General features: G+C 36.1%; 1 protein-coding gene across 1 annotated transcript; it reads left to right on the top strand.

Annotated features, from left to right (window-relative positions):
- Positions 1-2,251: 2,251 nt before the first annotated feature.
- Positions 2,252-7,145, top strand: LOC148951070 (cuticle protein CP14.6-like). The gene is made up of 2 exons (XM_089090121.1): positions 2,252-2,404; positions 6,705-7,145. Exons 1-2 carry the CDS (start codon positions 2,396-2,398, stop codon positions 7,074-7,076), a joined length of 381 nt encoding a protein of 126 aa, XP_088946247.1. The 5' UTR covers positions 2,252-2,395; the 3' UTR covers positions 7,077-7,145.
- The last annotated feature ends 5,942 nt before the right edge of the window (positions 7,146-13,087 follow it).

Here is a 13,087-nt window from a genome sequence, read left to right as displayed (position 1 = left end):
CGAACGTTTTGACGAGATATTCAAATTTCATCTAAAATTTAAGCTGTATTTAAGTCCTGCATTTTAGTTCTTAATTAGAAAACTAAAAAAAGGTAAAGAATCTCCAGACCCATTGCTGGCGCATAGGGCGCCAGGTTGTCGTTTCACTTAAGAAAACTAAAAAAAACATTACACGCTCCTACAATATACGCATGACAAAACCATATGTAGTAACATACGATTGGAAATTAATTAAAAAAAATCCAAACAAAAAGTCTTTCAAAGAAAAAAGAAGGGCCGTCCTAAAACATATTAAATAAAAAAAGCTTTTTTAACTGAAAGTAAGGAGCGACATTGAAACTTAAAACAAACAGAAATTATCCCGTATATGAAAGGGGCTTTCCCTTCTTCCACACCCCTCTCCTTACGCTGAAGTTTTTTATTACTTCAAAAAGTAGATTTGATGTGACAAAGAGACAAACTTTAGCGTACAGAGCGAGGGGTTGAGGAGAGGACAACCCCTTTCATCCATATACAAAATTCTTTTTATTTGCCTTACTTTCTCTTTGTCGACTCAATTTTACGTGTGGAGATGTGACGGTAAATTTCCACCAGAATTTAATTGTCTAGAGGATCTTTCCATGGGATGGGGAATTTTTCGTGGAGATGGAGATGGATTTACAGGTATTATTTAAAAACCATCAAAAATTAAATTTAAAAACAAGTTTTTTCAGCTAAAAGTAAGGAGAAACATTAAACCTTAAAACGAACAGAAATTCGTACGTATATGAAGGGGGTTACCCCCTTCTCAACGCCTCGTTGTTTATGCTTTTCTCTGAATTTTGTCCCAATTCTTTAACAACGACTCCTGAAACGACCCAGCTCTAAATTGGTACCTGGAGAAATCTGGGGAAGGTAAGCAGGAAGGGTGTGCGAAAGCACAGGATGGCTGGCCCCAGCCCCCCATTGCACTTCCTGGCTGAGGGCCACGAAACGGAGATAAGCACCGCCAGTTTGGACCTTAAGGCAGGGACGTAAGCAGGGGGGGGCTCCGGGCCCGGCCCCCCTCCCGAAATCTCACGATTTTTTCATTTTCCCATAATTTTCTTATTTTTCTCACAGAATAATGGGTTTGAAGGATTTGGCCCCCCCGAAACAAATTGCCCCCCCCCCGAAACAAATTCCTGCGTACGTGCCTGCCTTATGGGTCTAGTGTCGTCATAATTACTTTTTTTTTTACTTTACTCCTGAAACACAAGACTCGTTTAATTAGAACATTAAGTAGATTTTTTTAAAGTATTAAAGTACTAAAGAACGAGGTGTTGAGGATGAAATTTGCCCATATTGTTTACACATTGTGTTTGTTATTTAAATGTACTGCAGATCGAGAGATCACCAGTTCAAACGTTTTTGTCCCCTGGTCAGAAAAAAGTGAAGAGCGATGACATTAAATTTCACCATAAAGTACTTAAGGTTTTTATCAAACTATTGTATGTATTTTTGTGTTATTTGAAAAACGACTAAAAATTAAATAGAAAAAAATGAGCTTTCTATTTCATGGATGAAAAATAAATCTAGACGACAATACTTTCAAATGAATAATTGAGTGAAAACAGTAAATAACATAATTTCCTCTGAAAACTTGATTAGTATTGTGATTTTTTTGGTTTTTGTTGATATTTAGATAAATAAAAATCGCACTATTTGAAATACATATCGAATATTTGAAATACATATCAATAGTTCAACACTATTGATACTCAGGCCTTTTACTGATTGAATGAGGAAAGGGTAAACCCACACATATTAGTGGTAGCTCTTATTTTTTTTTTTAACCTGAATTAGTATTGCGTTTTTTTTGTTGGTGTTGTTGATTTATGACAATATTCATATTGTATTGTTGATCTTTCTGCACATGAAAAATTTAAATATGTTGCACATTATCAATCATCAATGCACATATATTTATAAGTCAAACGTAGACAAAGTGACAGAGTACGTCCTATTGAGCATCTTAGCGCTATTTGGCACAGAAATTGAAGATAAAATCAGTTATTTGAATTTTCATAGCTTATTTTTATGGCTTGATTAAATAACTGGAATGCACCCAACGAAAAATGTACTGCAATACTTTTCAGAAAACAAGTATTTTGATAAAAAGGAGTGTAGCAAAGGATATTCAAGCAAGATTGGCAAAATTGAAATTAGCAAGAAGTTGGTCAATAAATTAAGGACGTTCATTAAAGTGAGAGGAAGATGGGTACTGTATTGTAAGAAGCCAATTATTCCGGCCAAGAAATTAGTTGATGACCTCCACATAATCCCTAATACTTCTAATATAAGCAGCTGAAATTTAGTTTCGATCATAGTCTCAGTTTTCTAGTGATTTAAGAAACAAACAAGCGAAGAAGGAAAGATGAAATCGGTAAGTGCACCGTTATTAAATACAAGGGTACTGGTGCATTATACGAGCACCGCAAAGAAGTCAAGTTTGGTTAACGCTAATGAAATAAAAAAATAAGATGAATATATAATAGTTTAGAAACAAATTTGGGCTGTATATTTGTACATTAGAGGGGGGGGGGGTTAAAGTACAGCATATATTAAATACGTAACCTAAACTAACATAACCTAGGTACCATTCTTCCCCTAAACCCCCCAAAAACAATCATTTAAATATTGTAACTCTTTGAGAAACCATGGCTTTGCAATCATTTATCTATAGTGGTCTCTTGCAAATAGCCCGTTTGACGGGTTTCGTGACTGGTTTCCTTGATACAGTCTATAGCGGTCGGCTCGCATAATGCACCAGTACCAATATAAGAATAGTTAACAAAAAGCAAAAACAACATATTAAAGACTGACTTATCAGCTAGAGAGACGGTAGACTGCCATCAACTACATCAGGATTGGCATCCTACCTATAGGGCGTGAGCTGGGTAATTGTATATTGACCAGTTATGGCCCAGCTAATTTGAAGAGTACTATCCCGTACCTATTCTAAGAATCATTATAAAACCTTAAGCTAATCCTCATCTTGAGGGTATTGTTGTCACTGAGAAATGGCTGTCTGTTGTACGGGATAACCACCCTTAGAGATAATAATAATAATAAATCATCAGCTAATCAATGGCATATAAAAATGTGTTCCAAAGTACTGCCATACAGCAGGGGTCTCAGAACCACCCTTCTTGTGCTGAAAATTGCTTTATACATTTTCATCCATAACCTCAAACCTGACGTAAAAGTCTAAAAATCTTGACAAAAGCATGTCTGTTACTAGCTCTCTAACTAGTAAAAAACGCAGGACTATATATATATATATATATATATATATATATATATATATATATATATATATATATATATATACATAGTCCTGCGTTTTTTACTAGTTTTTTAATACAGACAGAGAGAGAGAGGGGCCAATTTTTACAATTCCAAGATCATAACACAGTTATCTTGTCGACAAAACAAAATTACGCAAGACTACAGTGCCAGTTGTTTATATATATATATATATATATATATATATATATATATATATATATAGAAAAGGCTAAGGTGCAAAGAAAAGGCTAACCCTTCACTTTTTCCTACTTTTTCTTATTATTTACCGGGTTTTTTATTATTGGTTCCATTATCTTTATTTAATTTCTTGTGTCAGTAGAATTTCTTTGAATGTACATTTTTGTTAGTTTATAAATTTTTCATCGGCCATTTATATAGTTATCTACCTGCGTTATTTTCCCAACTGGCAGTTATTAGGCCATGTGGGCTTCTGTTTGCTTTTTGGTTTTGAAAAAAAATTGACTTGAACAGATATATTTCAAATACAAAAAAGGTACGGACTATTTCTTATATGAAAATAGGTTTGAAGCGTCTACAACAGAAATTGTCAAAATACAGAGTAGCTTTCAGGGAAACTAGAAAACCACACAACTCTACCATTGTCAGTACAGAATTTATCCGAGCCTAAATCTGTGGCAGCTTCTTGATTACATCAGTACCGTGTGCAAAATCAAACTATTAAAAAACAAACAAAAAAAAACTACTTCTTAGATTTGTATTTTGATTATAGAAATTTATGTTGAATCAAATATAAAACTTTTGATAAATATAAATTTTCACAGAAATATTAAAGATTCCATAGAGAAATTAGCAAAAACTGAGATCTTTTAGTGGCGCTGAGCAAAAAAGACACCGTGCTTGATTGCGGTGGTCAATTCTAGGGACACCCTTCAATTAATGTATTGTTCCTCTAAATGTTTTAATTCTGTTTAAAATGTTGATAATAATTTTACATCTTCACTTGATAGCGAATGAGCATCCCGTTTTTTTTCTTTCTTTTTATTATTTTTAATTGGATCTTCTCATTACTGGTGCCATTTTTTGTATTTCCTTTTTTTGTCGGTGTAATGTCACCGAATGTTCGTTTTTTTCATTTATTCTTTGATAAATTTATATATATATAATATATATATATATATATATAATAATCCTAATAATAATTTAATTACCCACCATCTACAAAAAGATTATAGTGGAGTACAACAAAAAAGAAAAAAGATACGAAACTCAAACAAATGCAGGTGAAAAACGACGTCTCATCAATCTGACTTTGAACACTGAATTGTCCCGAATGGTCGACCATTGCTTGGACGGCTCTGGAAGTCCATATTTTTCCAGTCGAGAATTCCGGTATCGCTTGGATATATACAGTAAAAATTTTGCATACTTATAGTAGCACTTTCGGATTTTTTCGCAGTCTCTCACTGTCAGCACATGGGATCTACTGGGTGTTGGGAGAAACTAAAACTTACTCAACTCTTTATCCTCGACAATACAGACCTCATTTGAGTTCAAATTTTGTAGCAACCTTCTCGGTCATTTCCCTAGGTGAAATAAAGCAAAAAAAGACCATTTTCCTTAGGTTAAGATTAAATAAAAAAAACAAGTTTTTTCAACTGAAAGTAAGAAGCAACAATAAAACCTGAAACGAACAGAAACTATTCCATATATAAAGGGTTACCCCCCCTCCTCAATACCTTGCTCCTCACGCTAAACTTTTTAGCACTATTAAAACAGCTTCCTATTCTAATTAAACGGCCCTTGTGTTTCAGAAGTCGTTTTTAAGAAATTGGGATAAACAGTTAGACTTCAGCGCTAAAAAGCAAGGTGAGGAGGGGGGCAGCCTCTTCATATACGAAAAAAAATTTTTTCGTCTTGATTTTTAATGTTGCTCCCTACTTTCAGTTGAAAAAACTTGTTTCGTCTGTTCGTCTTAAGTTTTAGCACTATTGCTGAGCTCATAACCGATATTGTTGGTATCTCACCGTAAATGAAAAACTCCCTCCTTTCACGGGAGACTCCTCTGTGGAAAGTTGCTCCCATCAAAAATAAACCCCCCTTAAAATTCCTTCCGGACAATTCCATTCTTGCTGAAATCCCCCCCCTTCCGTAAAATCTCTTGCGGGTGATTAAGCCCTAAAAAATTATCCTTTGATAATTCCTTTGAAAAGTTTTAATCGTTTTTCTGATAACTCCGGAAACCCCCCCTTTCATGGAATTTTTTTCCCGGAAATAAAACACGCTAAAAATTTCCCACGGACAATTTCCCTGGAACATCTTCACATGCAAAATAGAGTTGGCAGAGAGAAAGTAAGAAAAATAGCAAGAATTTCGTATAGGAATTGTCTAAATCTGTCTAATTTAGAATTTTTTTTTCCGGGAAATAAAACATGCTAAAAATTTCCCAGGGACGATTCCCACGGAAGATCTCCACATGCAAAAAGAGTTGGTAAAGAGAAAGCAAGAAAAATAAAAATAATTTCGTATAGGAATTCGGTCAAATCCCCCCAGTGTAAAATTTCTCCTGGAAAGTTTACTCCTGGAAACTTCCATCCCCACGGAAAATAATTCCAATGGGATCCACCCTAAGCACAAAGTACACCTCCTTCCCCAAAATATGTCTGTATACTTCCCAATAACAAATACTATACGTAAATAATGGGCAAATTTTATAACTTAAAGCCCTATCCCCAGGGGCTGCGGGCTGTTATGTTATCTCCGAAGGGATAGTTTTCGTACCTTTCAACTATGTTGAGCAAAATGGGTATCTCCAAATTTTGATCGGACGATTCTGAGAAAAAAAGGGGCTTGGTGTGGGTTTGGTCACCCTCCAATCTATTTGGTCACTAAAAAAGGGAACTAGAACTTTTAAATTCCGTTCAAATGAGCCCTCTCCTGATATTCTAGGACACATCCGTAATTTTTCTTCTGGCACGTACTGATTGAAAGATGTAAAGTTCCTTTTTCTTATTTGAAGAATCAAGCTTTCGCCTGAATCCATGTTTTGAACACCAAAACTAAACCTTTATTATAAACAAAGGTTTTGTTATAAACAATTTCTTATAAACTTTTTGTTATAAACAAAAGACTAATTGTTTTTTAGTTTTCTAGGCACGTGGGCATGTGGCGTGGAAAAACAATTGTAAAAAATCTCATCGGAAATTCAACAAAAACATTAGGTAACAGTTGACCTGTTTTTTTTTTCTTTTTTAATAAATTTTCAAAGGGGAAGTTTTATCTTTTGAACAGTAGAACTTAAACTAAGCTGCTTGGTTTACTTTATCACCATGGACTTTTCAGCCCGAAAAGGACATCGCTTCTAAACTGATAATAGCAACACTTTTTGCATCTTCGTCAAACTATTTTTTTTTCAGGTACTAATCTTGTGTCTCTGCATGCTTGCTGCCAACGCTGATAAACTCCCTGGCGGTAAGGACGATGATGTATCAATCGTCAATTACGTCAACGAAGTAAACGGTGATGGCACCTACGATATCGGCTATGAGCTCAGCAATGGTGTTAAAGCTTCTGAGACAGGAAGACAAATCAGCCTACCTGACGATGAGCCTGGCACTGCTGTGTCTGGATCATATAGTTTTGTTGGTGATGATGGGAAAACTTACACAGTGACCTATGTAGCAGACGAAAATGGATTTCAACCAAAAGCAGATCACCTTCCAGTTGCCCCAGAGCCCCCAGTATACGTTGCTCAGCTCCTCGCTAAATTGAACCAGAAATCAAGATAAATTTATTCATTTTTCTACCTTCTCTTTTGTATTTTATTTCTTTGTATAGATCGAGACTTGTTTTGTATAGCTCTCAAGTTTTATTATTTATAGCACAGCCTAGGTTTTTTGGTCAAATAGAACAAATTAGGAAATTACCATGGGTTAACAATACTAAAAAAAAATTACAAAGCTGATTCGTTCAAAGGTTACATTAACTAAGCTTATTAGAAATAAAAGAAGTTAAAAATGTTGAATGTAGGTTTTTTATTAAATACACCAAAACGCCAAATATGTAGCGGATTCTGTTTGGAGTCTTTTTTGAGTACTTGAGGATGGAAGTTTTTGAGCTTATTTTAGAATGGCTTTCGTGAAATAGCCTTATAAAAAAATTCTGTTCGATAACAAAACAATATTTTTTCCTATCGAATCCTGTTTGTAGCAAACATCTTCATAATCTTATTAGACAGTTCATGACAGCGATCTGTAAGTTCGCTATTACTATTACTACTAATGCTACTACTACTAGTACTGCCAATAGTACTACTACTAATGCTACGACTACTACTTTTAGTACTAAATTTTTAGTACTAAATCAAAAGAGTTTCAGTGAATCCAGGTTGTCGAAGAAAAGCAAATGCACTAAATGCAGTCTCGTTCTAAAAAAAATACTGCGCAAAAGTTAAACATCGATTGAAAGAGTCGGGTTGGAGTGCAGGGTAATCTTTCTCACAATTAGGGCAGCAAACGGTAAGCTAGTAAAAACGAAAATATTATGAAATAAAAATAAGCATTTTCAAAAGAGAGTCAGACATAAGAACGTAAAAGGGACTTTAGTTATTCCACATATGAATGGAGCTTCCCTCCAGTTCTTACGGAAAATTTCACTTCGATCCCAATTCTTTAAGAGCGTTTTTTTTTTAACATAAAAGCCGTTAAATTGGAATAAGAACTAATTTTAAAGCGCTGTGAAACTATAGCGTAAAGCAAAAGATAATTTTGCCCATGCACTTCTCATGGAAGGGGTCACAGAAACTTGGAAGGGGGATCAGGTACATTAGAAATCTTGTTCAAAACAGCTGAAGGATGAATAATATGAGCTCCACAGCCTCTGGCCAAGGGACGCAAGTAATTTGTATTGTATTGAAAATAAGTAAGTTTTGTATTGAAAATGGGGTTTGCTTTTAATTGTTATTAATTAAAAAAACTTTTTCCACAAAATAAGTTTGTCAAAGAAAAGTAAAGAGCTCCATTAAACCAAAAATGAGCAAAAATAAAATCAAATAATCTACCAAGCGTGAAACTACCACAAATCAGCATCGATAAGTAAATGAAACCCAAAACTAACAGAAATAAAAAAAAAATAACCGAGTGAAACTCAAAACGAGAAGAAATTAACATGAGTAGGGCTCAAAACCCCTATGCCTTCCCAAGGCCAGAACATAATTTGCACATTACTGAAAAAAATATAAATGTTTTTCTTTTATAACTTTAATAAAACAAATAATATTAACATTTTGATAAATAAATATCAGTATAGATATATTAAACTGACAATGCTCATTCCATTTGCATTTCTTTCAGTAAAGTGCAAATTATGTCTGGCCTTGGGAAGGCATAGGGGTTTTGAGCCCTACTCATGAAAATTTCTGCTCGTTTTGAATTTGACTCGGTCATTAATTGTAATTTCTGTTCGTTTTGGGTTTCATTTATTTATTGATGCTGATTTGTGGTAGTTTCACGCTTGGTAGATTATATGGTTTTATTTTTGCTCGTTTTTGCTTTAATGGAGTTTTTTACTTTTCTTTGAAAAACTTATTTTGTGGAAAAAGTTTTTTAATTAATTTCTGTTCGTTGTATATTGACATAGTCTTTTCAGAGAAAAGAAAATAATAGTTTAAATCTTTTTTTTTAGACTTTATAGTTTGGCCTGCTATTTGTATGATCGAGAAAATTTTTCAGCAATTTTAACAACATGCACCTTTTTAAAAATCTGGACACAAATAATAGTGTTTAATTTAGTTTCATACCTCCTCTAGTTGACCTGAAATAGTAAACTTGATACCATTCGAAAACAAAATCTGTTTACTTTCTTTGATAGCTTGCATACACTTACGCTATTTTGATTTGGTTAAAATTTAAGAGCAGAACTAGCCCCAACAGTTTGAATATAATACCCTAAGTCGTTCTTGGGATACTGCTGAGATGTCCTAGTGAGAATTAGTATTAACACAGTGCAATTTGATTTAATCATAACTTACAGCCTTTGCCCTGGGGACTCTGGGGGGTCTGTCATCCTTAAACACATAATTTCCAGAACTTTCAACTACGTTGAACAAAATAGCTGTCTCTAAACTTTGATTGAATTTGTTTGGGGAAATGGTGGGCGTGAGAGGGGGATCAATTACTCTCCGCTCCCTTTCGACTATTAAAAAGGGCCATTTCAAGTTCCAAACAAATGAGCCCTTTTTGAAATTTTTGCAATAACTTTCTATATAAACCTTATATGCCCCAGGGCATAACTTACAGCCCTTGAACTGAGGGCTCTGAGGGGGTTATCATCCTAAAAGACCTAATTTTCAGAACTTTCGACTACGTTGAACAAAATGTATATCTCCAAATTTCGATTAGATGTGTTTGGGGAAATGGTGAGTGTTACAGGGGGGTTCGTTACCCTGCAATCACTTTCGACTATTAAAAGGGCACTAGCCATTCCAATTTTCAATTGAATGAGCCCTTTTTGATGTTTTTACAACATCGCTTTCTATAAAAATCCTACATACTCCCAGAGCATAACTTACAGCCCTTGCCCTGAGGGTTGTGGGAGGGATGGGTTGTCATCCTTTAATACCTAATTTCTAAAACTTTTGACTATTAAAAAGGGTACTAGCCCTTCGAATTTCGAATTGAATGAACCCTTTTTCAAGTGTACACGACAAAGATTTAAATAAAAACCTTATATGCCCCCAGGGCATAACTTATAACCCTTGCCCTGAAGACCGTGGGGGGAGTGTCCTGCTCAAAGGTACAATTTCCTGAAGTTTAAACTGCGTGGAATAAAATGGCTATCTAAAAATTTTGAATGGATGTGTTTGGGGAAATGGTGGGCGTGGGAAGGGTGTTAGTTGCCTTCTAATCACTTTCGACTATTAAAAAGGACACTAGCCATTTCAATTTCCAATCGAATAAGCCCTTTTTGAAGTTTCTACGACAACGCGTTTTATAAAAACCTTATATGCCCCCAGGGTATGATTGAAAACTCTTGCCCTGAGGGCTGCGGGGGATTGTCCTCCTTAAAAACATAATTTCTATCTGGAAATCAACAACGCTGAACAAAATGGCTATCTAAAAATTTTGATTGGATGTGTTTGGAGAAAAGGTGGGCGAGAGAGGGGGATTAGTTGCCTTCAAATCACTTTCAAATATTAAAAAGGGCACTAGACCTTTGAATTTCCAATCGAATGAGCCCTTTTTGAAGTTCCTACGACAAAGATTTTAATAAAAACTTATATGCCCCTAGGGCATAATTTATAGCCCTTGCCCTGAATACTGTGGGGGGAGTGTCCTGCTCAAAGGTATAATTTCCTGAATTTTAAACCTCGTGGAACAAAATGGCTATCTCAAAATTTTGATTGGATGTGTTTGGGGAAATGGTGGGCGTGGAAGGGGTGTTAGTTGCCTTCCAATTACTTTCGACTATAAAAAAGGGGCTTAGCCGTTTCAATTTCTAATCGAATGAGCCCTTTTTGAAGTTTCTAAGATAACGCGTTCTATAAAAAACCATTATACCCCCAGGGCGTAACTTACAACCCTTGCCCTGAGGGCTGTGAATGGGTTGCCATCCTAAAAACCTAATTTACAGAAGTTAAAACTACGTTGAACAAAATGGCTATCTCAAAATTTTGATCGGATGTGTTTGGGAAAAGGTGGGCGTGAGAGGGGGGTTAGTTGCCCTCAAATCACTTTCGACTATTAAAAAGGGCACTAGTCCTTTGAATTTCCAATCGAATGAGCCTTTTTTGAAGTTTCTACGACAATGCGTTTTATAAAAACCTTATATGCCCCCAGGGCATAGCTTAAAACCCTTGCCCTGAGAGTAGTGGGAGAGTGTCCTCCTCAAAAACATATTTTCTATCTGGAAATAAACTACGCTGAACAAAATGGCTGTCTCAAAATTTTGATTGTATGTGTTTTGGGGAATAATGGGCGTGGAGGGGGCTAGTTGCCCTCCAATAACTTTTGACTATTCAAAAGGGCACTAGCCCTTTGAATTTCCAATCGAATGAGTCTTTTTTGAAGTTTCTACGACAACGCCTTCTATAAAAACATTATATGCCCCCAGGGCATAATTTAAAACCCTTTCCCTGAGGGTTGTGGGGGAGTCTCCTTCTCAAAGACATAATTTCTATCTGGAAACCAGCTACGCTAAACAAATTGGCTATCTCAAAATTTTGATTGGATGTGTTTGGGAGAATGATGGGCGTGGGGGAGACTAGTTGCCCTCCAATCACTTTCGACTATTAAAAAGGGCACTAGCCCTTTGAATTTCCAATCGAATGAGCCTGTTTTGAAGTTTCTACGACAACGCCTTCTATAAAAACCTTATATGCCCCAGGGAATAGCTTAAAACCCTTGCCCTGATGGTTGTGGGGGAGTGTCGTCCTCAATACACATTTTTTATCTGGAAATCAACTACGCTGAACAAAATGGCTGTCTAGAAATTTTGATTTGATGTGTTTGGGGGAATGATGGGTGGGGGGGGGGTTAGCTACCCTTCAGTCACTTTTGACTATTAAAAAGGGCCGTAGAAAATGAGCCCCTTTTGAAGTCTCTACGACGACCCCTTCCATATGAAGTGCCCTGCTCTAAAGTAAAAAAAAACAATATATGGTACATTGTGCTAACATTGTTCTTATAGGCCCTCAGGGCATAGCTTAAAACCCTTGCCCCGAGGGTTGTGGGGGAGTGTCCTCCTCAAAAAGATATTTTCTATCCGGAAATCAACTACGCTGAACAAAATGGCTATCTCAAAATTTTGATTGGATGTGTTTGGGGGAATGATGGGCGTGAGGGGGACTAGTTGCCCTCCAATCACTTTCGACTATTAAAAAGGGCACTAGCCGCCCCAATTTCCAATTGAATGAGCCCTTTTCGAAGTTTCTACGACAGCTCCTTCGATACGAAGTGCCTGTCGAAGAAAGAAAAAAAGAACACATTGTGGCCACATCGTTCTTTACTTAGGCAGCGCTAGCGCGCTGCCTATGAAATTGTAAATTTGCTGTGTTTTTAAGGATCGTTCTGCGTAAAAAGGTGCCAAAGTTTTTTTTGAGAGTGGGTAGGGGCTTCGAAAAAGGTAAAAAAACTTCCCCCCCCTCCCCTTCATGAGTTTAAAACTGACAGCCGCAAGCCTATTAGCCAAGAGAAATTTAACACACAGTAAATATTCGAGGGCAACTTTACACGTAATGCCGCCAATAAAAGGGTATAAAAGGTTTTTTTCTCGATCAGTATGAAACTTTTTTATTTAAGCCCTTGGGTTAAGAGGAGTCCAATGTAGAAAAACAAACAGAAGATATTAGCCCCCCAGAAACAGGCCCGAAAAAGGGCCAGAAAAGAGCCAAAAACATTCACTTATTACTTCATTTCGACGGACTTTCCCAGAAGGCTAGGAGACGGCTCATTTGATTTGGTATTGAAAGTTCTATTGCTTTTTTTAAGGACTAGATGGCACCTGAGGGCAACCAGTCTCCTTCGTGTGGCTCACTCATCCCCTTCAACAGCCTACCTGATATTTGTTTAACTTTGCAGTTAATTTTTTTGTTCAGAACATCAAAAAGTCTAAAAAGTATACTTCCTGGGTTGAGATGACCCCAACACCCACAGGGATATGGACGTATATTAGTTAAAATACCCATTGTTCACAAGCAGGTTGTAATCGAAAGATAGTCTTGTTTGGTCTTAGTTTTTGCAATCAAATAGGAGCCCTTCCGGGTTGTTTGCTAGACCAAGACTTCCAAAGTTTGCTATATCTG

The sequence above is a fragment of the Artemia sp. Qi Xiang Cuo genome, chromosome 6 (assembly GCF_049724085.1).
Source record: "Artemia sp. Qi Xiang Cuo chromosome 6, ASM4972408v1, whole genome shotgun sequence".
In the NCBI taxonomy this organism is placed as follows: domain Eukaryota; kingdom Metazoa; phylum Arthropoda; class Branchiopoda; order Anostraca; family Artemiidae; genus Artemia; species Artemia sp. Qi Xiang Cuo.
Note: the sequence above shows the minus strand (reverse complement) of the source record. Positions and strands in the feature narration are given on the sequence as shown.